At 34.7% G+C, this 26,269-nt stretch overlaps 1 protein-coding gene across 1 annotated transcript; it reads left to right on the forward strand.

Annotated features, from left to right (window-relative positions):
• Positions 1–215: 215 nt before the first annotated feature.
• Positions 216–25,120, forward strand: LOC110447740 (X-linked retinitis pigmentosa GTPase regulator-like). Its single transcript, XM_021493634.1, has 20 exons — positions 216–279; positions 4,058–4,183; positions 4,310–4,402; positions 4,889–4,951; positions 7,537–7,701; positions 8,549–8,698; positions 10,295–10,444; positions 10,867–11,019; positions 11,604–11,728; positions 12,336–12,539; positions 13,004–13,151; positions 14,407–14,537; positions 14,942–15,058; positions 15,647–15,715; positions 16,795–16,975; positions 17,246–17,626; positions 17,666–17,802; positions 17,875–19,226; positions 19,812–19,907; positions 21,690–25,120. The coding sequence occupies exons 1-18, from the start codon at positions 249–251 to the stop codon at positions 18,061–18,063; spliced, it is 2,613 nt and encodes an 870-aa protein (XP_021349309.1). The 5' UTR covers positions 216–248; the 3' UTR covers positions 18,064–19,226; positions 19,812–19,907; positions 21,690–25,120.
• The last annotated feature ends 1,149 nt before the right edge of the window (positions 25,121–26,269 follow it).

The raw sequence follows: 26,269 nt of genomic DNA on the forward strand, positions 1-26,269 counted from the left end.
AAGCTCTAGGACTCATTGCTTTCCTTAGTCTTTCTAGACGTCTCATCCATAAGCGTTTCCGGTGATCTGGTTTGAAGGTAAAGTGAACAGTTTAATACAGTAGAACAACATTAAGCAATTATTTAGTAACGAAGACAAAGATTGATTGATCGACCTGTCAAACGACATAAACAAATCCACGTGCTTCAAAAACCGGAAACAGAGCACTTTCCATCCGGGCATTTTCCAATGTTGTGTAGGAAAACAACATGGCGGCCGGAGACGACTCTGACATTCCAGGTAAGTCTGTGCATGTCGCATTTACCCAGTTAATTACATTAGTGTGCCATTTGGTCATGTTTATCACGTCAGTGGATATACACTTTTTATATGAAAAAGATATTTAGAATGAAATTTGCAAAAACTATTGAGAACGGTGCACTAATGTCATTTTCTTCTGCAAAAATTGACATTGGTCAATATTGTGTTTGGAAAACCGCGGTAACTGATACAAAACAAGCAGTGTCCCCTTCTTCCAGATATGCATCTTGTCAATTACAAGTTTTGAAAAACAAAATATTTAAAGAATTTGATGAACTTGATTTTAACATCCCCACATAACCCGAATAGAAAAAAACACTAATTACTTACACCTAGATACTATCCTGTATAGCATAGCTATTTGTACTTCCATTTACATCTACATCGTTCGTCGACTCAGCCACACTTGACCATTACGCGATCGCTGACGGCTGTCAATGCGAATATTTTAGATTAATAATAACAACACATAGAAACTTGAATGAAGAGTCAACATACTTGTAACCGTCAACCGACAATCATATCATGTTTTACCAATTATTTTCATCTGACAAGTATTTTCTGTCTACTCTTATCGTATAACCGAGCTCAATACCACATTTGATGGAGCAAGAGGTCAAAAACAGTGGTATATAGTGTCATTCACAAAAACTCAGGTTTACAGAAACTCATTCTTTCTGGGCTCGATAGTTAAGGCTGATGAACTGTCTGGTGGAGATTATTGACTACCCGCATCCTTAATAATACATGTATACCAGCAGAATTAAGACGCAGCAGTTCTAACTATGCTACTGTAATCCCAGAACGCTTGCATTTGAGTACAATTCTACCATGGAAAGACATTCTCTTTTGCTAATTTATTGCTATGCTGTATTTGTTTATGATTTTTTATTTCTTTATTTCATGATTATTGTTGTTGCCATAGATATATTTGTAACAGGAAGACCATATAGTGTGTCTCCTCTGGTAATAAAACCAGTGACCCCAACCTTCCCAATCAATCAATGGTGATCCCAAAATCACTCCCAAAAACTGTTACTATGCATAGAAAACTAGCTTTTCTGGCATGATCAAACATATCTGGGAAAAAACCCATACCTTGTGGGACAATTTTGAAAAATAATAGAGATGAAATCGACAACATTTCTTTGAGTGTAAAAAAATCAGTGTAGCCAGACTAACATTCAAACCCTATATATACCATAATGATATACTGTTGCTTAAACCGACTTAGCTACGCAAATATACCTGGTCAGCGGAAGTGTACTGGCCCAACTGTGCTACATTCATCTTCAAAATGAAATTAAAGGAAGGTTTAATTTTGCTGTATATTTTGCAAATTTAATTGTACATAGGATTACGGTTGCCTTCTATAGCTTAATTTGCATTAGAGGGAATTTCCCTTTAGATCAGTGGTAGCTAGCATCCTATACTGGGATAGCTGGTTCCATCCCTGGTGGAAGCACACTTACTCTCTTTCCTGTTAGGTACACTAGCTAGAGTGACTACATGAAGGAAGAGCTGGGATCCTTAAAAATAATTTCTTTCAGCTGGTATATACTTACAATGTATGTAGCTAGAAGTTAAGGCAACTGTAAAGAAAAAGCAAGAAAAATATGCCCCACTAACCCCTAGCTTTCCCCCATTTTTATGCCCACCGCCATCAAATGGGGGGGGGGGGCATATATTGTTGCCCTTATCCGTCCCGTCCCATGATCAAAGTGGGATGGGGGCATTCATGTCTTACAGACCTTTTCTAGGTTTTTTTCTAACTCCCTGTCACCACAGAGAGGGCAATGGATATAGAAAGAGTATAATGTGCTTCGGATGGAAAATGAACCAGCTTGCAAGTTTGCCACTCTACCGAGTACCGGTACCATTCTCAGGGAATTTCCCCATAGGTTGAGGCTTGAATCACTTTGACTGTAATCCTAAATGTACATCCAAAATCTGCCACACATTTAAAGTTTCATCATATATATATCTACTCGAAGTGTCTCACACTAAACGAAACACACATCAGTTCAAATATATACTCCAAATGAAGGTTGGAACTTGAATAGATAAAGAAGACTGTAGCCTATAGCTAAATATGTGCATTCTACTGTCAGGCAGTAAGCCTCTGATACATGTACTGTTAAAATCTGGCTTTTGCACTGGAACATTCTGCTACAAAAGAACACAAATTTGAGATTATGTTTTGTTGCTTTTCATAAATGAATAACAAAATTCTGATGGAAAAAATTAAGGTTGGAAGTGGCCAATATACATGTATATCTATATGTATTTATAGAAAAAATAAGATTTAAGACCGACTAAAAGACTAGCTGCTTTCACCCTTCACAGGGCTCTTCAGGTTTATTCAAAAGAACGACGTCGTGACGCCACAATTACATGTCATCACACTACAATAGTAACGTGACGTCACAAAGTACACAAGATTGGTGGACAATTTAGCGTAAATTTTCATTGTCAATTGAGGCCAACTTACTTGTTATGCCGTTGTCCAATTCCATCTTGTTGTACCGTAATCAGCGGTCCTTTTGATAGTCAACGTTACCTCGACATGTGCGTTGTATGATAAAAAGGGATTTATGTATTTATATATAAATAAAACAAAACACGAAGACTAGTATAATCGGCTAGCACTTTCGCCCAAACTTGGGGCTCTTCAGACGATTTCCTGTATTTATATATATTGGTAATGACGACTTATTTTCGACTTTTGACAGAAATATGTCCAGACACAAAACTGTTGAAGTGGGTTGTAAAAAAAGAGATACAGTCTTATTTAATTTCTAAAAATACTTTTCGGTCAAAACATTGATTTTCATGATCAAATTTACTTTCAATTAATGTTAAATACAATGTAAAATAAAATACTGGGTAAAGAGTTGTTCGAAAGATACCTTAAGCTGTTCTTAAAATAATACAACTGAGCATGAGCAAAAATGAGATTTCCTTTAATTTGATATAAGAAAAAGTTTCTTTTCCCCCTAACCTATTCTCCATTTTTGTAGCCCAATAAAGGATACACAGCTATATCTTTGTTTGGCCTCAGAGAAATGTTTACTGATAATATCAATGGAAAGCTGATTATATGTAATAGAAGAACATTCGTAATTGTTTGTAATTAAATATAGAAAACAGTAGATTTGGTTTGTATGTATCGATCATACACACATATATATTGTCTTGGTTAAAATAGATATTAGAGTATAGATGTATTAGATACTGATCATCCGCCTGCTAAGTACAGCAAAACTCAACTGTTACACTGTATACATAGTACGTAATGTAGAGTATTGATCAGGTAAATAATTCATAGCCACAACATCCATTCTATGTAATTAACAGAAAGTCCATCATTATATCAGCAATTTACAGGGCATACCGTCGGTCTATAGTGACCACTTAATTTAAAAAATTCATCAGCATGAAAAATCAATACCTACCAATTGTAGGCAATTCGCTGGTTATAATATTGATTCAAAAGTAAATTTGTTAAAATTTTATGACGTTTTGACGCATTATGTTACTGTATCATGCAGAATTTCATGATTTTGTTGACTTTTATTTAATTTAAGTGGAAGAAACCTATATGTTAATGTTACAAATTACACTGTATGCATATCTGTAAAAATAAACAACATTATTTTCTGTGTTTTTAATATCTTTGTAACATTTTTGTACTTTATAGCTTCTCAAAGTACAAAAAATGTATTTCTTTATCAAAACTAATTCTTGTTTTCTTCAGAGACCGGTGCCGTGTTTACTTTCGGTAAAAGTAGATTTGCAGAAAACAATCCGAGTAAATTCTGGGTGAAAAATGACAAGGTCTTACAAGTGGCATGTGGAGACGAGCATACAGTTCTTGTTGCAGGTAATGTTGTTGTGGAATTTTTGATGTCATATTTTTTTTTTTATTATTGATCCTAATTGATGAAGACTTTTGGCATGTTGTACATCAATAATCACAGCATGTGTCTATGTGTTTTCGTTTTGACAGAGAGTGGACGGGTTTTTACCTTTGGGGTCAATGACTGGGGTCAGTTGGGCATCGGTAACAACATGGCGATGATGAAACCCACCTGTGTCAAAAGTAAGCAACTGTATGCTCTGTTATAAGGTCAAAAATGTGGAAACTCTTGGTTCCAAATGTGCTGGGTTTACATCCCAGCACCTGGGACTAAACATGTATGCGTATATGCACAATTCATTTCTTTTAGTAAAACCCTATATCTGCTTTTGATCTATTGTTTTTAGATAAAACTGTTTTGAAGGGAAAATATTTAAATAAAAATTTGGTTATCATATACTTTACATGTATTGAAAGATAATTTCAGTCATTTTTTTTCTTATCAATTAATTTCATATATACCAGTCAATTTTTAGTTTTTTCTTGCTCACAACTTGATATCTACCTTTTTCACAAGTTTAAATATATAAAATACAAATAAATCTAGGTCATGCTTATTACTTATTATTTAAAACTGTGTCAGGATATTATTGTTTTGAACAGTGTTGTTTTTTCATTTTTTTCCCTTTTGATGAAAAAATCTTTGATCATGAAATGTGTTCCTTGCAGAGCTCAAACAGGAGAAGGCTGAACATGTGGCGTGTGGTCGTAGTCATACCATCATTGGTACAAGTAAGTGATACTCCCCCTCCCCACTCTGTTAGATCTCCTGCCCCTCTTTTTACAGAGTTATAGCCCTTTGTTAATCATGTATCACTTTTTCTAAGGTATTTCTTATATACCCTGTCACCTACAGGAGTTTTTATTTTTGCGAGCCTTGGCAAACAAAAATTAAAACTTTGAGACAAGTTTCAGAAAAGCTCATGAAATGAAAACAAATTTAAGATACTTTTTATCACATAACTCAGAAAACTTATAATTACATATAGTGAATCAAACGGAGACAGCCATTTTGTTGCGCCAGTCACAATTTATGACGTCATGTCATTGTCCATATTATGATGTCACAATTGATTTCTGACTGGCACAACCAATGAAAAACGCTCCAGGGTATATTACACTAGTGACAAATGTAAAAATATATTGCACGGGCGAATTCACTGGGTAACAGTGATAAATATACATTGAACGGAAAACCATGAAAAAGTGCAAGGAGAGTAAGACAAGCGTCTTTTGACACCCGTCATTGTATATAAATGAATTTGTTGCAAAGAGTGGTAAGATATATGTATCTGTTAAATAACTTATCTGATGTCACTCTCCCTATCCTGTAACAGAGAGTGGTAAGATATATGTATCTGTACAATAACTTATCTGATGTCACTCTCCCTATCCTGTAACAGAGAGTGGTAAGATATATGTATCTGTACAATAACTTATCTGATGTCACTCTCCCTATCCTGTAACAGAGAGTGGTAAGATATATGTATCTGTACAATAACTTATCTGATGTCACTCTCCCTATCCTGTAACAGAGAGTGGTAAGATATATGTATCTGTACAATAACTTATCTGATGTCACTCTCCCTATCCTGTAACAGAGAGTGGTAAGATATATGTATCTGTACAATAACTTATCTGATGTCACTCTCCCTATCCTGTAACAGAGAGTGGTAAGATATATGTATCTGTACAATAACTTATCTGATGTCACTCTCCCTATCCTGTAACAGAGAGTGGTAAGATATATGTATCTGTACAATAACTTATCTGATGTCACTCTCCCTATCCTGTAACAGAGAGTGGTAAGATATATGTATCTGTACAATAACTTATCTGATGTCACTCTCCCTATCCTGTAACAGAGAGTGGTAAGATATATGTATCTGTACAATAACTTATCTGATGTCACTCTCCCTATCCTGTAACAGAGAGTGGTAAGATATATGTATCTGTACAATAACTTATCTGATGTCACTCTCCCTATCCTGTAACAGAGAGTGGTAAGATATATGTATCTGTACAATAACTTATCTGATGTCACTCTCCCTATCCTGTAACAGAGAGTGGTAAGATATATGTATCTGTACAATAACTTATCTGATGTCACTCTCCCTATCCTGTAACAGAGAGTGGTAAGATATATGTATCTGTACAATAACTTATCTGATGTCACTCTCCCTATCCTGTAACAGAGAGTGGTAAGATATATGTATCTGTACAATAACTTATCTGATGTCACTCTCCCTATCCTGTAACAGAGAGTGGTAAGATATATGTATCTGTACAATAACTTATCTGATGTCACTCTCCCTATCCTGTAACAGAGAGTGGTAAGATATATGTATCTGTACAATAACTTATCTGATGTCACTCTCCCTATCCTGTAACAGAGAGTGGTAAGATATATGTATCTGTACAATAACTTATCTGATGTCACTCTCCCTATCCTGTAACAGAGAGTGGTAAGATATATGTATCTGTACAATAACTTATCTGATGTCACTCTCCCTATCCTGTAACAGAGAGTGGTAAGATATATGTATCTGTACAATAGCTTGTCTGATGTCACTCTCCTTATTCTGTAACAGAGAGTGGTAAGATATATGTATCTGTACAATAGCTTGTCTGATGTCACTCTCCTTATTCTGTAACAGAGAGTGGTAAGATATATGTATCTGTACAATAGCTTGTCTGATGTCACTCTCCTTATTCTGTAACAGAGAGTGGTAAGATATATGTATCTGTACAATAGCTTGTCTGATGTCACTCTCCTTATTCTGTAACAGAGAGTGGTAAGATATATGTATCTGTACAATAGCTTGTCTGATGTCACTCTCCTTATTCTGTAACAGAGAGTGGTAAGATATATGTATCTGTACAATAGCTTGTCTGATGTCACTCTCCTTATTCTGTAACAGAGAGTGGTAAGATATATGTATCTGTACAATAGCTTGTCTGATGTCACTCTCCTTATTCTGTAACAGAGAGTGGTAAGATATATGTATCTGTACAATAGCTTATCTGATGTCACTCTCCCTATCCTCTAACAGGGAGTGGTAATGTATGTGTATCTGTACAATAGCTTGTCTGATATCACTCTCCTTATTCTGTAACAGAGAGTGGTAAGATATATGTATCTGTACAATAGCTTATCTGATGTCACTCTCCCCATCCTCTAACAGGGAGTGGTAAGCTATGTGTATCTGTACAATAGCTTGTCTGATATCACTCTCCTTATTCTCTAACAGAGAGTGGTAAGATATATGTATCTGTATAATAGATTATCTGATGTCACTTTCCCTATCCTCTAACAGGGAGTGGTAAGGTATATGCCTTTGGAAACAATGGTGAAGGCCAACTTGGAGTAAATGATGAATCAGTTAACAGCAGCTCTGACCCCTTGGAGGTCAAGGGACTCGATCAGCCAATGAAAATTAAGATGTTGGCTGCCGGGGCTGACCACACAGTACTTCTCACACGTAAGTTATCATGAAAACAATTGGTCAGTGTCACAAAATTTTGATATGCATGATACTAAATAAAATAATTTCAAAGACTGAATCAACTGGCTTATCTATGTAGGTCAGTGTCTTAAAATTTCTGTCTCGCTTTTACTGATGGTCGAATTCGGCATACAAAATCTTTGTTACAGATTCTATAGATTTATTTTGATGCCATCAGTACAAGAAGTAAAAAATCAATTTGTTAGTACAGTACATGTAGTTTTATAAGATTCTGTAACTGCAAGTATCTGATAAAAACTTTTACTGACCTATGCTGAAGGACAGTGTGTAACTAAGATTGACTGAGCCATGGAGAATGACCCGTCCACAAATGTATTTAATGAAAATAGAAATGATGAGCAACAACACCACTGAATCCGGTACAAAATGTAATGTTTCATTTACATCCTGAATCAGGATGTAAATGAAACATTACATTTTGTACCGGATTCAGTGGTGTTGTTGCTTATCATTTCTTTTTTCTTTTGCTCTACTTTCCCTGATGAGCACTGTTGAATACCATTAAGGTATATCCACCCCAGGATCCCTACCGCCGCTATGGAACTGACGTCCTTGAAGGGACCTAGGGGCTCCAGCCCCCAGTTGTTACTAAATGTATTTAATGTTAGAATGTTACATATATAGCTACAAGAAAACAATGATCTCTCCTTTTTTTGGTGTTAAACTAAAGAGTGCTGTGCAATATCAAGGTTATAAAACAGCTATGTTGATAATTGTAAGCATGTCCTGCAAAAGTAATCAGTTTATTGAAAGTTAGTGTCTAACCCTGAGAACATATTTCATTTCCTTGTTTTGTTTGTAGGTGAGGGGGAGGTGTACGTATGGGGAGGAGGTAGTGAAGGACAGCTGGGACTAGGGGACGAGGATGAGTGTCATAAACCGACCCTGTTAGACATTGATAACGAGATCACCTGTATCGGGTGTGGGTACTACCACACAGCCCTAGTCACAGGTAAGATATACCTGTACATATATAGTGTGGGTACTAACACACAGCCCTAGTCAAAGGTAAGATATACCTGTACATATATAGTGTGGGTACTACCACACAGCCCTAATCACAGGTAAGATATACCTGTACATATAAATAGTGCGGGTACTACCACACAGCCCTAGTCACAGGTAACATATACCTGTACATATAAATAGTGTGGGTACTACCACACAGCCCTTGTCACAGGTAACATATACCTGTACATATATAGTGCGGGTACTACCACACAGCCCTAGTCACAGGTAACATATACCTGTACATATATAGTGTGGTTACTACCACATAGCCCTAGTCACAGGTAACATATACCTGTACATATAAATAGTGTGGGTACTACCACACAGCCCTAGTCACAGGTAACATATACCTGTACATGATATACCTGTACAAATATAGTGTTGGTACTACCACACAGCCCTAGTCACAGGTAAGATATACCTGTACATGATATACCTGTACATATATAGTGTGGGTACTACCACACAGCACTCGTCACAGGTAGGATATACCTGTACATGATATACCTGTACATATATAGTGTGGGTACTACCACACAGCCCTAGTCACAGGTAACATATACCTGTACATATATATAGTGTGGGTACTACCACACAGCCCTAGTCACAGGTAAGATATACCTGTACATATATATAGTGTGGTTACTACCACACAGCCCTTGTCACAGGTAAGATATACCTGTACATATATAGTGTGGGTACTACCACACAGCCCTTGTCACAGGTAAGATATACCTGTACATATATAGTGTGGGTACTACCACACAGCCCTAGTCACAGGTAAGATATACCTGTACATGATATACCTGTACAAATATAGTGTTGGTACTACCACACAGCCCTCGTCACAGGTAAGATATACCTGTACATAGTGTGGGTACTACCACACAGCCCTAGTCACAGGTAAGATATACCTGTACATATATATAGTGTGGGTACTACCACACAACCCTAGTCACAGGTAACATATACCTGTACATATATATAGTGTGGGTACTACCACACAGCCCTAGTCACAGGTAACATATACCTGTACATATATATAGTGTGGGTACTACCACACAACCCTAGTCACAGGTAAGATATACCTGTACATATATATAGTGTGGGTACTACCACACAACCCTAGTCACAGGTAACATATACCTGTACATATATAGTGTGGGTACTACCACACAGCCCTCGTCACAGGTAATATATACCTGTACATAGACTGTATTATAGATAAGAGTTTTACTTTACATGGTTCCAGAAAATAATACAGAATGATAGATTTTTCCTGATGATCTTTCAAAAAGAGTATTTTTATTTCCATATTCAAATATTTTTATAAAAAAAAAGAATAGGTATGAGAAGAGCCAGCAAAGGTTCTAAAATTTGTATTTCAAATTCATGTGCAAAATTTTTGAGATGGTTTTTACTATATTTATTTTGACTTTAAACTGATTCCTCAATTATAATGGCATGTACACTGTATGCTACTTTTGTTGGCATTTCAATCAAATATATTTTAAACTGATGTAATTTGTTGTGACAGTGACGGGGGATCTGTATACATTTGGAGAGAGTGATGGAGGTAAACTGGGTCTCGGGGAAAAGAAAGGGGCCAATGTCCCTACCAAAGTCAGTATGCCAGAAAAGGTTAAAATGGTGGCATGTGGCGGCTCACATACAGTGGTGCTTACAGGTAAGAGCTGTTTGAATTATTTAATATCTATGTAACTAGAGTAAACTAATAATTGTTACAGGGCCTTTACATTTCCACATTTTGGAAATTACATTGTATTACTCAATGTGTCAATTTTGGGTATGAATTTTGCCCAATTACTATTAGCACTTTTTACAAAAATAATTTTAATAGACGAGCTATGCTGTTCTCATACAGCTCTTGTTTATTGAAAGATTTGTTAAGAAACAATAAGTTAATTCCTATAGATATGTTGTTTTAATTTCAAACAAGATGGGGCTAGTGATTTTTTGCTCTGTTATAAAATATTAGTCCTTATAGGAAATTCCAGTGGTCATGTTTTATTGCCAAAATTTCCAGTTCGAACTGTCGGGGGCTTTTTTTTCTTTCTAATTTCCAACTGTTTCTTTGTTTACCATCAGTGAAGGGCAATTTGTACACATTTGGTGATGGCCCCAATGGTCAGCTTGGTCAGGGCAATAAGGTCCTACAGGAGTTCAAGCCTCAGCTAGTCAATCTTAGGTTCAAGGTCGTCTACGCTGCATGTGGGGAGAATCACACTGCCGTCATATCAGGTAAATGAGTTGATTTAAATAGTGAAACAATCCATTCAATAGATTTGTCTGAAAACAAGTAAATCAGTTTTGAAATTGTGTCAGGGATATTAGTGGTTTTACATATATGTGAAAAAATACATTTGAATGCGGAGGTGTTTTTGTCGAAAAGATCAGCTTTTGATGATGATCCTTCTCTTTGTATTCTGATATATTTATGTATGGCTTTTCATTAAAAAATTACACAATTGAAGTGTCAAAGCATTTTGAGATTTAACTCATTCACCCCTGAAATTTCATAATGAACTATTCCAAGCTTTGAATAGGAAGAGTTCAAACGTGTCTTCAGGGGTGAATGTGTTAAGCTTGTTCAATTGATTTTATGACATACACGATTTACCGAAAATGTCATGGAGTATGTACTTTCTTTGATGACCTAGGTAAAAATATTTATTCATATGTGCAGTGTCTATCAAAACACTGTGTCAGAAAACTTTGACCTCAATACCGGTCTTTGTATATTGTATAGAGTCTGTAATTGTTATTTTAATCAGAAATATATGTTTTCTGTATGTCAGTGGGGCTAACTTTCTTTTGTCTTGCAGAGAAGCATCAGCTGTTCACCTTTGGGGACGGCAGACATGGCAAGCTTGGCCTCGGTCAGGACACCATGTCAAACATGTTTGCAGCTACTAAAGTGGAAAGATTTAAAAGATTTATAGTTGAAAATGTAAGTTTACAGCTTGTTTTTTTTTACATCAATTTATTCTTTTATTGCCATTTTCCTGTTTGCTTTTCCCTCTTGAATTGACATGTTGATCCATAATAAAAATATCACTAATATGATCTAGTTTAATCCACAAAGATCATCATTGGCTTTATTTTTGGACTGCATGTTGACAACTTTTCAACTTGTTCTATAATGTATTTTGGGTTGAAAAGTCTGTAGCACATTAAGCCGATCAGATAAAGGAACTTTGCTTAGTTGTAAGAATAAGAAAATTAAGTTGCTCGTATATATGTGTATGTACACTCTATACATTTTTATTGCAGCGATGCAAGAAATTCTACCCAGCGAAATATTACTAAAGAGTTAAAACAGGGAATATTTCTCATAGAAAAAGATTCACTTTTACCATTATTTTGATGATGGTAGCCATAATAGTAGCCGCCTTTGCCATTACTTCTCATACTTTTTTAACGTTTAAAAATATAGATCTATCTGTTATACAAAAGTCTCTTTAACTCTATATGTTACTTGATGTATTGGTGAAGGTAGCTATAGGACTCCCAAGCTGAGCTGACTTATCTTATTCATCTTACTTGTCTCTGATCAGGTAACATGCGGAGGATGTCATATGATCGCTAAAGCACACAAACGAACGCAAGATGAAGAAAATGAAAGCGACGAGGAAGACGCAACTTTAAACGAATTAGAAATGGCAAAAAATAAGCTTAATAATTCCATTAAACCAGATGGTACCATAGACCTGGACGGAACCTTCCCGGCCCGACAGCGACGGCGAGAAACACTCAACAGGGTGGGTGTGGACTCAAGTTTCTAAAACTGTTTTAGAATTATATGAAAACCATTCCAATGTTCATTTTGAGAAGAGCTTGGATAGGTTTTGTAGGTAGGGTAAATCAGACTTGGTAAACAAATATAACTTACTATAATTCCATAGTAAAATTTAATGTATATGATGGGGAGTTTTACTTCATTATAAAAAATTAAGTAAGTTGCTTATGTGTTCTTCCTTGATCTCATTGGTGTATTTTTTTTCAAAAGAGTAATGCAACCCTGTAAAATATAAATGCATGTTATATGTGTGTTTCATTAATCGTGTAGATCTGTTTCAATTTTTGGACTACTAACCTTCATCCTTGTGCTAATCCAAGTATAATTTAAGTAACAAAAATAAAACAAAAATATAGATATTTGCAGCAATGAGGTTATAATATTACTCACTTATTTTATTAACTTAATTTACTTTTTTCTCAACAGACGGCATCCATGAATCGTACACTTCCATCATTAGCCAACGGCAAGCCAGCCGGATCATCCCTCCATCACACAGTACCTCCACCAGTAAAAAAGCCAAACCCTACACTCCGAGCCTGTGCTCCTCTCAGTTCTACACAAATTATCAAAAGTCAGTTGATACAGCTTTATACAGTCAAACCTCCAATCTTAGTCTTTGACAATACATGTATGATAAACCTGTGGGGAAAATGGGTATTCATTTTAAGGTATAACCTGTCTGAATTAGACATTACTGGGTCTGGAATATTTGGTCGGTTTATACAGGGTCCATTTTATAGAGTCAGTTATAATTGGTTTCAACATATTGAAGATCTATCTATTTAAAGTTTAAGTAATTTGAAATGTAGCACTAATATGAATTAGAACAGAAAAAGTATTTCCAATGTTTAAAAATTTCTGACATTGTATATGTCTTGGTGTGTTTTTCATCCAAAGAAATCACATATATTTCAGTATTATCTATGAATTTGAAGAATGATGAAAAAACATTGATGTAATATATACCGTCACTGTACCCAAATCGGGACAGTACCCAAAACGGGACACTTATGGGAAAACGGCGCAAGAAACTAATTCAATGCCAAGAAATAATTTTATGTATACGGTTTTCATTTGATAATATTTTTATGACAATTTAACTATATATAAGCTTAATTGGCTGCTGATTATAGTTACATGGACAATATAAAGATAAGAATAATGACCAAATTAAAACTTGCCCAATTTACGTGCCGTGCGACGCTATTTATTTGGGCATTATTTTCAGAAGTCCATTTTATCAAAACTGATGCTAGCTTAGTGAAATAATTTAATCAGAACCTCGTTTGATTTTAAAATATTTGAAATATGTCTACTTTTCTGCTGATATTGATTGTTTATCCCCCATTACTAGCCAAAATACCGGAAGTGTCCCTTTCAGGGTACAGTTACGCAGATTCATGGGTCTGCGTAATCGCGATAGTATTTTGCATTCTATTCATAGAACCAAGTGCCCGAAATATCAACTTGTAATAGAAATGAAAAGTGGATAGTATATATTTATGAGAAAATTAACAAACATTTTTAGAACTGATAGCATGGTATAAAGGACATTGATATTTATCTAAAAAGTGTCCCGGTTTGGGTACAGTGACAGTAATGGGCCGTTAAGCAAACAGGACTAAGCAAACAGGACTACAAACAACCATTGTATACTGTTTTTTACCCTTAAACACAAAAAAAAATCTGTTTTGTTAATTACTTCAGAGTATCAAGTGTTTTATGTTTTAGGCAAAATACACGAGGTTGTTTTGAGTTTTTACTGATAGAAAGAAGTCTACAGGTGATGTGGTGTATATAAAGTACAAGTATTTGGTGTCTTACAGAGCCAGTGCCTAAACCTGATGAATCGTCATCAGAGGAGGAGGAAAGCGAAAAGGAGGTGGAAGAAGAGATGGTTGCAAAGACTTCAACATTGAGAAATGAATCAACAAGTAACCACATTGACAAAATTGAGGTAAGAAAAACCAGAAATGTATTTGTTCTGTTTCTCCGTTGTCAGCAAGATGACACTATCTGATTGTAGATTGTGACATTACTGTGTTGTTTTCACCATTCTTTCATTATTATTACTAATCCTACAGGGAATAGTATTAGATATCTCCTGTTCCTAGGGGTGTAAGATAGAGACATCACAAGAACTACCAAGTATTAGATATCTCCTGTTCCTAACTTAAGTTCTATTATGATGGACAGCTGAGAAAAGAACATTTTTTATTTTTTTTTCCCATCAAATGTACAAGAAAACTGATTTGCTGTAGGATATGAGTCAGAACATCAACAAGACTTGACTTGAATGAATTTTGGTTTGCCGGATTTTACTTGAAATTTACAATGAACTGTTTTGATTGTGGATTTCAGAAAGCTCACCAAAACAATAACAATACAAGAGCATTGCCGAAGCCATCACCAAAGCCCTCGCCCAAACAGTCGCCCAAGCCCTCGCCCCGCCCACGCGGACAGAAGAAAGACGAACACGTAAGTCTGCATGCAGATGTTGTTCAATTCATATAATGGTCTTCATTACATCAAATTGAAGGCATTACTTTATAAGATGAGAGTCCCATTGTATAGTGTGATTTTATCCCTTGCAGTAATGTTAACAGAGTTATTGCCCTTCTTGTGTTTTGTCATTTTGATAATTGGCACAGCGCCCTCTAAACAACCCAACCAATTTTATTGAAACTTTGTACACATAACCAGTTCACCATGCACTTGTACAAGTTATCTATATATTTTTTTGCTTGCCACTTTTGGCAGTTTTTGCTCATTATGTACTAGCTAGGTCCTTTTGGTTACGTTGTCTGGATATTATATATGACTCATAAGATAATTAATGGATAAATTTTGATTTAAATTCAAATTCAATTTTTTGAGTGAATAACTTTCCCATATGCATGTATTATCAGTAATTTAATTAGATAAGCCTTGAATCTCTTTTCTGTCTTTTATGAAATAACTTTATACTTACACTAGTATGACCAAGAGAAGTTCTTGTTAATGTACTGTAATACACGTAAGAGTGATTTTGTATATTATATATGTTTTATATTATCATTATTCTAGGGTGAGTCATCTGGAAAGTCTGAGGAAGAATCTACCCCAAAGAAAGCTCCTAGGGTAAGTTTTGATGAGGTTCGTGTCGTTTTAATCATCAATTTCATTGTAGAAATTATTTAGACTCTATATGATAAAGATGAAATTTAGCCTAAAAAAACAAGTTTTTGTAGAAGTGAATAAGAAAACATTAAAAACATAAATCAATTCAAATCATAAATCGAGTAAGAATGCCAAGTTATTGGTGTGGTGACATTGCATAATCAAAATAGTAATTTCTACAGTTTTAGTTAAATTGAGTCAACCTTAGCAAGCCTGACATTCAATACACCATTAAAAAGTGCCCAATGTCTTAAAAATGTCATCCTTTCCTGGATCTGGCCTGACTTTAGGATCCGTCTCTTTAACTTAACTTACCGAAGTGTTTGTGTCTATGTTTTTAGATTTTTTTTTTTAATTTTCTGCAATCTTTCTTATGTTCCAAAATTAGCAAGTGCTGAAGGCGCTTATTAGGTTATACACAGTATTTTACAAATGAGGTAAATCATATATGATAAGAACAACAATATACCTATTTCCACACCATTGAAGTTTTCAGGAACTTCCTGAATTACTTCATAAAAAATTATATGAAATCAAATTTTGTTTGTGATTCTCAATTTCTGTGATACAGCTGTACACTGTAGTTCTAATTTTAAGAGAGTAGAAAGAAAATGGGTAGACATTTTGATTGGATTGTTTTATCAAGTCATGGACATGTATGATTAAGTTCAGTCACATCACAAAGCTTTCCAAATGGCTGGGTGTTCAGTTCCAGTAACTCAACGCCCAGGACTAGTACATTTAATGTCAAGGTTGGTTAACATTTAGCAATGTTTAACAACGTAAATATAGATTGGGATAGTCTTAATTGTCAAATCTGCCTGTGGGCCAGTATTCTGAATGAAAAACATTGACAGACTTTCTTTTTAGGTTTTGGTGATAATCTCCTTAGTGCAGAACATTTCACCTTTCATTTTATCTCACATTTCACTTAATATCACATGATCTTGAAACACTCCTTTTTCCCATTAGAGGTATATAATCTTTGTACATGTAGTACGAATATTTTCATGCCATTTTTGCTTACATTACAAGAACTCTTCTATCTCATCCAGAGTTTATCGTCAGCCCCGTTGCCACAGCCACGGAAAGCTCCCCCCAAGGTGGTGGAAGATGATGAGGATGAAGAGGAGGATGAAGAGGAAGAAGAATCTGAGGAGGAGGAGGAGGAGGAAGAGGTCAAACCAGTCAAGGTTTTGCCTCCCACCCCAAAGAAAGATGCAAAGAAGAAGAAAGGTACACAGTACTGTTGTATATTTTTTATCATCAGTGTATTAGTTGAAGCTGTTTTCATGTTTTATACTTTGAATTCATTTATTTTCCTTGTGTGTTGTATGGCTTAATGGGCTAAGAGTATCCACAAAATTAGCATAACTATGCCTCTTGTGAAAGCTCTTTAATAGTATTTAAAAACTTTGTTATTTTCCATTACATATATTGATTAAAAACAAAGTTATTTAAGTATCTATAATGCTTTTTGAGATTTTGTTATTTTTTCTTTTGCAGGAAAGTCCTCAGGTTTTAATGTGTTTAGACGTAGACCTACCGGGTTAACTGACTCAGAAGAGGAAGAAGAAGAAGAAGAGGAAGAGGAGGAGGAAGAAGAAGAAGGAACTGTGAAAAAGGTTGTAAAGACAAAAACTCCAAATGAAGAGGAGAAGAAAAATGAAAAGAAAAAAGATAAGAAGAAAGAAAAAGAAGATAAGATAAAAGAAAAAGAAGATAAGAAAAAAGAAAAAGAAGATAAGAAAAAAGAGAAAGATGATAAGAAAAAGGAGAAAGATAAAAAGAAAGACAAATCAAAAGACAAAGACAAGAAAAAGGGTAAAGATAAGGAGGAAGAAGATGAGGAGGAAGAGGATGAAGAGGAAGAGTTAGAAGAAAAAGGTGCCAAAGCTGAAAAAGAGGAGGAAAAGAATAAGAAAGACAAAGAAAAGGACAAAAAGGACAAAAAAGAAAAGGACAAAAAAGAAAAAGACAAGAAAGATAAGAAAGGGAAGGACAAGGATAAAAAGAAAGGGGATGAAGATGAAGAGGAGGAGGAGGAAAAGGAGGAAGAAGATGTGAAAGAAGAGGGTGTCAAAGCAAAGGATGACAAAAAAGATAAAAAGAAGGAGAAAGATGAGAAAAAGAAGGAGAAAGATGAGAAAAAGAAAGAAAAAGATGACAAGAAAAAAGACAAGGATAAAGATAAGAAAAAAGACAAAAAGAAAGGAAAAGATGAGGAGGAGGAAGTGGAAAAAGAAGATGAAGAAGAAAAGGAAGAAGTAGAAGAAGAGGACAAGAAAGATAAAAAGAAAGGTGAGAAAGTATTCGATGTCTGAAAATTTGTAACACACTGTTGAAAATTTATATACTCAGGGCTTGATTTCCAGATTTCAAATTCAGTGTATTTTAGAAGTAAATGTCGAGTAAGAAACTGTGTGATGATAGGATTTGGTCCCAGGTGAAACCAGGGTTCTCTAATGGGAAATCATTACAATGTCAGAAAAAAATATGTTGTCTGTGTCATTGTTTAATGGTTTAAAAAGCAGTTATTTAGTTAAAACCTGTCGCCTCAAGGTTATGCCAGCTGTGCTGTAAGAGTGGAAACCTTCATTGAATTTGCATTTTAATTGATACAATCAACCTGTATTGCAGTGGTCAGAGGTAAACATTTCCTCTCCACTGATAGTTTGTTAAGTCAAAACAGGAAACTCCTGCAACATGAAAATTTACACTTTTACAATTTACAGTTAAAAGATATTTACAGAAAAGAATGTAAAGATTAAATTTAGTAACTTAGTAACTTACTTAAAACTTAGTAACAAATAGTAACTGACTTATTCCTTAGTAATACATTATAACTGACTTATACCTTAGTAACAAATAGTAACTGACTTATACCTTAGTAACAAATAGTAACTGACTTACACTTTAGTAACATAATTAACTGACTTATTCCTTAGTAACATATAGTAACTGACTTATACCTTAGTAACATGGTAACTGACTTATACCTTAGTAACATATAGTAACTGACTTATACCTAAGTAACAAATAATAACTGACTTATTCCTTAGTAACAAATGGTTACAGACTTATACCTAAGTAACAAATAATAACTGACTTATACCTAAGTAACAAATAATAACTGACTTATTCCTTAGTAACATATAATAACTGACTTATACCTAAGTAACATAGTAACCAACTAACCTTAGTAACATGATAACTAATTGATAATGTAGGACTTGATTTATTCCCTTGAATGTACAATTGTATTACAGTTTTAAATAACCAGTTTTATAAGATGAAAAGAGGTTTTATGAAACAATATGAAACTGTCAATCATGCATTAATGGTCATGAACTAATCAAAATGGTTCTTTTTTAATAATCTAGATAAAAAAGAAACAGACAAGAAGGAAAAAGAAAAGGATAAAAAAGACAAGGATAAGAAAGGAAAGAAGGGAAAAGAGGAAGAAAAAGAGGATGACAAAAAAGAGGTACTTAATGTCATAGACTTAAGATAGTGATTTAAAACCCACAATTGATATTGCAGACTACGGCTAGTGCAAAACATAATGATAAGGGTTTCACATGTATTAAGTTCTAATATAATTGAATAATTGACATCCTTGATTGATTGATTGATTGATTGATTGATTGTGGTTTTATATCTCTGCAATGGGCAAGGTCATATATTATTGTATAAAATACATCTTACCTCTATTTTTTTTTATCACAGCTAAACAAAATTATTTTAACCCTTTCACCCCTGTGTAACTTCAGTAGACTCTACTGTGCATTGGTCAGAAGGAGTCCATTATGGTCTGCAGGGGTGGAAGGGTTGAAGAGACGTATCTAGTTTAAATATATGACATAGTGTTGTAATTGTAATAATGTGATGTATTCATTTATTAACCAATCTGTTACAACATGGACCTGTACCATTTAGGTAAGTTGTATTATATTGGCTGGATGTGTTTTATTATATTTTGTGTTTGACGAAGGCAAACCTGTGGTGTGATACACGTACCTTCATTAGTATTACATTACTTGAAACCTATATGTATAAGCAATCTTTGTAGGACGCAGAGGACAAAGATGAAGAGGATAAGAAGGAGGAGGGCAGTAAAGAGGAGAGCAAGGACAACAATGCAAATAAGGATGGGGTGAAGGAAAAGGTAAGTTGGGCCTGTATGGAGTCGCACAATATCAGGTTAACTATCAGGGAGAAGAAAAAGGTAAGTTGGGCCTGTATGGAGTAGCACAATATCAGCTTAACTATATGTGGGTGATGAAAAAGGTAAGTTGGGCCTGTATGGAGTAGCACAATATCAGCTTAACTATATGTGGGTGATGAAAAAGGTAAGTTGGGCCTGTATGGAGTAGCACAATATCAGCTTAACTATATGTGGGTGATGAAAAAGGTAAGTTAGGCCTGTATGGAGTTGCACAATATCAGGTTAACTGTCAGGGTAAAGGAAAAGGTAAGTTGAGACTGTATGGAGTCGCACAATATCAGGTTAACTGTAAGGGTAAAGGAAAAGCTACGTTGGGCCTGCATGGAGTCGCACAATATCAGGTTAACTGTCAGGGTGAAGGAAAAGGTAAGTTGGGCCTGTATGGAGTAGCACAATATCAGCTTAACTATATGTGGGTGATGAAAAAGGTAAGTTGGGCCTGTATGGAGTCGCACAATATCAGGTTAACTATCAGGGTAAAGTAAAAGGTAAGTTGGGCCTACTATGGAGTCGCACAATATCAGGTTAACTATCAGGGTGAGGAAAAAGGTAAGCTGGGCCTGTATGGAGTCGCACAATATTAGGTTAACTATATGTGAATGAAGAAAAAGGTAAGTTGGGCCTGTATGGAGTCGCACAATATCAGCTTAACTATATGTGGGTGATGAAAAAGGTAAGTTAGGCCTGTATGGAGTTGCACAATATCAGGTTAACTGTCAGGGTGAAGAAAAAGCTAGACAGGGCGTTTATGGGTCACTCATGACGGTAGTACTTGTAGGTAGGTTCTGTAGAGATAACATGATGATAGAATGAAAGAAAAGGTGGATAGGACCCGTGGAGGTCGGCTCAGATCACACTTCCACACTAGATATAAAAGGTATCTAGGTAATAAGGCCCCTATGGTCGGACAATTTAAGACTGAAGAAAAATATAGTCAGGTCAGTAGGATTTACAGAACTAGACTGAAGGGCAAGGAACTTGAAGCCTGTCAGGGTTAACAATATCAGGAAAAAAAAGAAAGACAAGATGTAGGATTTTATGAGACTGAAGGAAAGGTTGCCCGCAGTCAGAGTAACACAGTGTCTGACTGGTGGTATAAAGGAAATGGAGACAAAGTCAGAGTAACACAGTGTCTGACTGGTGGTATAAAGGAAATATGACAGTCTCTCCGTATCACACTGACCAATGGCAGGGAAGATACTGAAGGCAGTCTGTAAGGGTTACTTCACAGCAAAGGAAGATGACTAATAATTAAAATACTAATAAGTAGCTCTAAAACACTGAATTTTTAGTCAAGTTTATTATAAAGAAACTTTTTTTTTTTAAATACTTATTAAAATTGTGTTCATCATATCACCACCTTTACAAATTAAATTTCTAGACAAGATAAATAAAAGTTGGCCATCTTTACATCACAGTAAATCAATACCAAGATATTCCGTCTTTTCGTATTGCAGAGTTATCTGCTCTTGTGAGCAGGTATTGATTGTTTTGTCATTGGTTTGTGAGAGTAACGTCATCAATTTTTGGGAAAACGACGCAATTTTCTCACACAAACCAATGACGTAACAATCAATACCTGCTCACAAGAGAAGATAACTCTGCAATACACAAAGACTGAATATACCACAGGAAAATGGGAAAAAAATGAATTATGGCAAAAAATGGATGTAATGAACATTGTCATACTTATTTATTTATTTTTATTTTTTTGTCTAACAGGACTCTAAATCGTGTGTGGTGATGTGATGGAGAGCCCCAGGATTGTTGACCGTTTACTGCAGAGCTGATGAGGACACCATAGGCTAGTAATTGTGTATGTGATGGAGAGCCCCAGGATTGTTGGCCATTTACTGTAGAGCTGGGGACATTATAGGCTAGTAATTGTGTGTGTATATGCTCTATAGGTAAACCTTTGAACTTTCATCACCTCACAACTCGTAGCTCTGCCAGGAGTCTAGTTACCACCCCACAAACCACAGCTCTACCATGAGAAATCCGGTGTAATGTCAAGTAGGTACTAACTGTCTGGTGATGTCCAAGGTTTGGGCAGACACGTCTTGACCTGTATATATATATATGTGTTAGGCCCAGGAGAATTGACCACAAAGTTACCGGAAATGTCCAAGGTTGAGTCATACACATGTATTGTCAAAGATTGATGTGAATGCTTCTCCAAGCAGAAAGTAAATGGATTAGACTTAAGATATAGACTTTGTAGATGGATTTGAAATTGAGTAAAAAAACCGTTGTGGTTTCAAAGATTTGAACATTTGAATTGAGCTGTGACTGTTTGGAAGGAATGGGTAGTCAAAGGGCTTGTCATTGAACTGTGACCTTTGCCATCGTTAAAGTATGAACAAATGTGAAGGTACTATTGAAAATGATAGAAGAAAAAGCCAAGGTTATTGTGTCTGTGTAGATGGTCGAGTACAACAATGGTCTAGTACAAAAACAACTTTCTAAACCTCTAGGATGGAATATTGCCCTGTACTTGACCTGAGGCCTGAGGAAACATATCCGGAGTGGTCGGTAGGGAGATGACCACTTGTAGCCTCAGCTGTATTAGTGGTCTTTTTGACCGGTCCAAAAAAATATCATTCAGACAGGATTGTTTTTTTTTACCAATTTTTTTTATCTGCTGGTAAAAAAATCTTCAGGAAAGCTTTCTGTCTGAACATGTGCATTCAGAAAAAATATTTAAGTAAGTCAGGTAATTATATTCTATTAGCAAAATAAAAAAAAAAGACCTTTGTCAGACTGAAAACAAGAAAGCTCAATGCATTTCAATAAGTTAAGTCTGAGAGTGATATGAAACTTGTCGATTTTGAAGCTTGTTTTGAGAAATCAAAGTCATATATAGAGTTAATCCGTTACTCATTTTCATTTTTTTTTTTATATGAATTCTTAAATCAAAAAGTTGTCAATTAAAAGTTTATATATAAGGTCTGTAGCATATTTTGTTTAATCAAAATTGTGTTGCAAATGGTATTTTGTATGTATTCAGTGATGTTGTGGTCTAAACAGATTAAAGTCACGTGCACGAGGAAAACAAGAAGTAATATACCCTTTTGTAGTTATCTCCGCATTGAGATCTTTTTTAAATACTGTATCATATTTTTTTGGTACAGTTGGCCTTATGTACATCAGTTAAACTTTTTCGCCCCATGTCTCTCACGGTTGCCGGGGATCAGTACGGCGAGAGAGATATAAACAATTCCTACTGTACACCTTATCTAGATTATCTTGTGAAACATTTTTGTAAATTACAGGAAATGTATTTTGTATTGATGTAATTATAATTAGTTAGAGAGCTACATTTTGCTTACATTTTATTTTATTAGTATTTGATTTTGCATTTATTTTGGTCTAAAATTTGGCATCCGTTGTTAGATCTAAGATGGTTGTGAAACAAATAACACTTAGAATGGTGCTGAAACTGATACCTTTGTATAATAATTTAGGTTACTGTTGGAGTATATAACGGCATAAATATAGATAGTTCTTTTAAAATCAATTTACATTTTATTCCATTATCATGTTAGAAGTTTGAACATGCATTAGATAAATTTAAAATGATATTCAGTAAGTAGAAGATATAAAATAATAGAAAGTTCATGTATTCTATTTGAACAAAACATCCATTTCTCTGAAGTACCACATACACAAAAACATATATTTGTCTGCATAGGGTGTGTCACATTTAACATGAAAAATTCCTATGATAGAATTTTCTAGTTATAAAATGTAAATTTTGATTTTGACTTAATATTTTCCCCTTGTATAAAACTGCCATTTATATGCTTTAAGTAAACATATAGCATCCTCACTTTTAAATTTAAAGCGATTTGAAACATCCTACAAATTTATAAACATCTTCTGTAAGTTGTGTACAAGTCCATTTCCAGTATATGATAAGCAAAACAAGGGTTGAATTCTTATAAAATTGATAAAACACAAATAAGAGGAAAAAAAAAAGGTCTAAGAAATACAGTAAGACTAAAATATTGGATTAATATTTGATTCAGATATTTTTGATAAAAAAAAAATTGGAAACTAAAAAAGGAAGTACCATGTAGATGCACATATAACTTTGTAAACTATATGACTCTGTATTCTGTAATGCAGTTTCATGTGTCAACATTTTATTAAAAGCGATTCTGTGATATTGAATGGACTTAGAATATAGCTATAAATGACAGTGTGAATGAATTGATTTTGCTAGCTATTAGACGTAGCTGTTGCTTAAATTTTTAATTAACCCTTTCAACACTTTAGACCATAATGGACTCATCCATATCAATGCATGGTAGAGTCTACTAAAGTTACAAAGGGGTGAAAGCTTAAGAGTTGAGCATATTTATAATACATCCCAGGAGACCTATTTAAGAAATACTGGAGGTGTTAACCCTTTCACCACTGTAGACCATAATGAACTTATCCAGATCAATGCATGGTAGAGTCTACTAAAGTTACAAAGGGATGAAAGAGTTAATCATTATTGAGTTGAGCATCCATAGACAATGACCTGCCAGGGCACTTTGTTATAAGTACAAATTCACAATTAGTGTGTTCATACTAAGTTTGTTTCAGTGTACTGTATGTATTTACCAGTACTAAACTATGTGTAAACTGAATGTTATTGTAAGGACTAGAAAAGTGCCCTATCAACTGCTTTATCCAGCTGTAGAATTCAATACAAAGACTAGAAGTACATCCCCCATAGGATAAAATCATCTTTTACGATTATAAAATAAATGGTAAAAACATCATGTATTTAATAATATTTATTGTAGATTTAAATTGTGCCCGTGTACATGTAATAATACACATTTGGATATACGTCAATTAATATATTCTCAAAATATACTTTATAATTTCTCCTGAAATAAAGTAGCACTTAAATGAGATACAGATTTCTGGTTTTACCTTGCTAATGAGTTGAAGGTTCTAAAATACTAAAAATCCTTTGTTTTTTTATTTAGAAGACATGTATTTTTTGCATGTAGGATAATGCTTGGTCATTATTATACCTGGTATATGATAAAAAGTTTCTTAAATGGCAACTTACGTATGTTATAGATTAAGATTGTTTACTAGAAGAAGTATAATCTTTTCAGTCGAGAATTTTACAAAAAAAAGTGAAAGGGATGTTATAAATCTCCAAAAAAATGTTTTACTTTTTGACACATTTTACATGTTTCCTGATGATGAATGAGAGAGTCTAATGAAATCTTGAATTGCCCATAAAAGACAGTTGAAAAATTTGCCAACACCCTGTTCTATAAATAGATTGCTATAATATGTATTTTTCTTCATCGCAGTGCAAATATCTTTAGTGTGTGTCCAAAGGATCCTGCTTATAGGCTTTTGATCGTCTGGAGGAAGCCCACAGTTGCTACAGTGACGATTATATATCCCTTTAACCTTTCACCCCTATGTAACTTTAGTAGACTCTACCATGCACTGATCTGGATGAGTCCATTATGGTCTTCAGTGGTGAAAGGGTTAACTTAAGTTTATAACTGCAGATCTCTTGACCTCCCTTCCTCTTGTTTTTTAAATAATTTTTTTCCTTACATAAAATGACTTATGATCCATTTCAATTATTTTGGGGGGAAATGTTGATTTTGAAAAATTTAAATCACCAGTCAAAATTTTGTGTTACTGATGAAAGTATCGAGAAAATCTGGATTTAATCAATTACGAATTCGTTTTGTTATGGTTTTAGAGTTAAGTTAAACAGAGTACTTTTTACATTTGTTTAAATGATATTATTTTTTTTTGCTGTAAGAATTTGTCCTTATTCATGTCGTAATTATGATAACGAAATTGTGAGTTTTGTTTTGTTTGGGGGTTTTTTCAATGAATTATTAAATTACGTTTTGAGAAACAGTACTCCCTGAAATAATTAAGTCATGAGGATAATGATATAATTTTATTAGGAAGGTATTAAAACTTTTTCTCTATTTAAACAGCCATATTACCTCTCCACATGAGATGTTATGTGGTGTTTTGTATGTTGGTTAATTTTGGCTTATTTATCCAAAATAATATTGTAACTGCAAAATGAATTTCCCATCATTCCTTCACAGGAAGTAGAAATCTCCAGTTGTATATGTTACAGCATGTTTTGGTGTCCTCATGGAGTCTGAAGTGGATATTTGAATTTCATTGATCATTCAGTGGCGGATCCAGAAGTTTTTTTGAGCTTCAGAAAACCCCTCCACCATGAAGTATTTTCACCAGTTTCCTCAATTTTCCCCCACATGGAAACACCCCCTGGAAATTTCCTCCCCCCC

This window comes from Mizuhopecten yessoensis, unplaced genomic scaffold, assembly GCF_002113885.1.
Source record: "Mizuhopecten yessoensis strain PY_sf001 unplaced genomic scaffold, ASM211388v2 scaffold3575, whole genome shotgun sequence".
NCBI classification, from domain to species: Eukaryota; Metazoa; Mollusca; class Bivalvia; order Pectinida; family Pectinidae; genus Mizuhopecten; species Mizuhopecten yessoensis.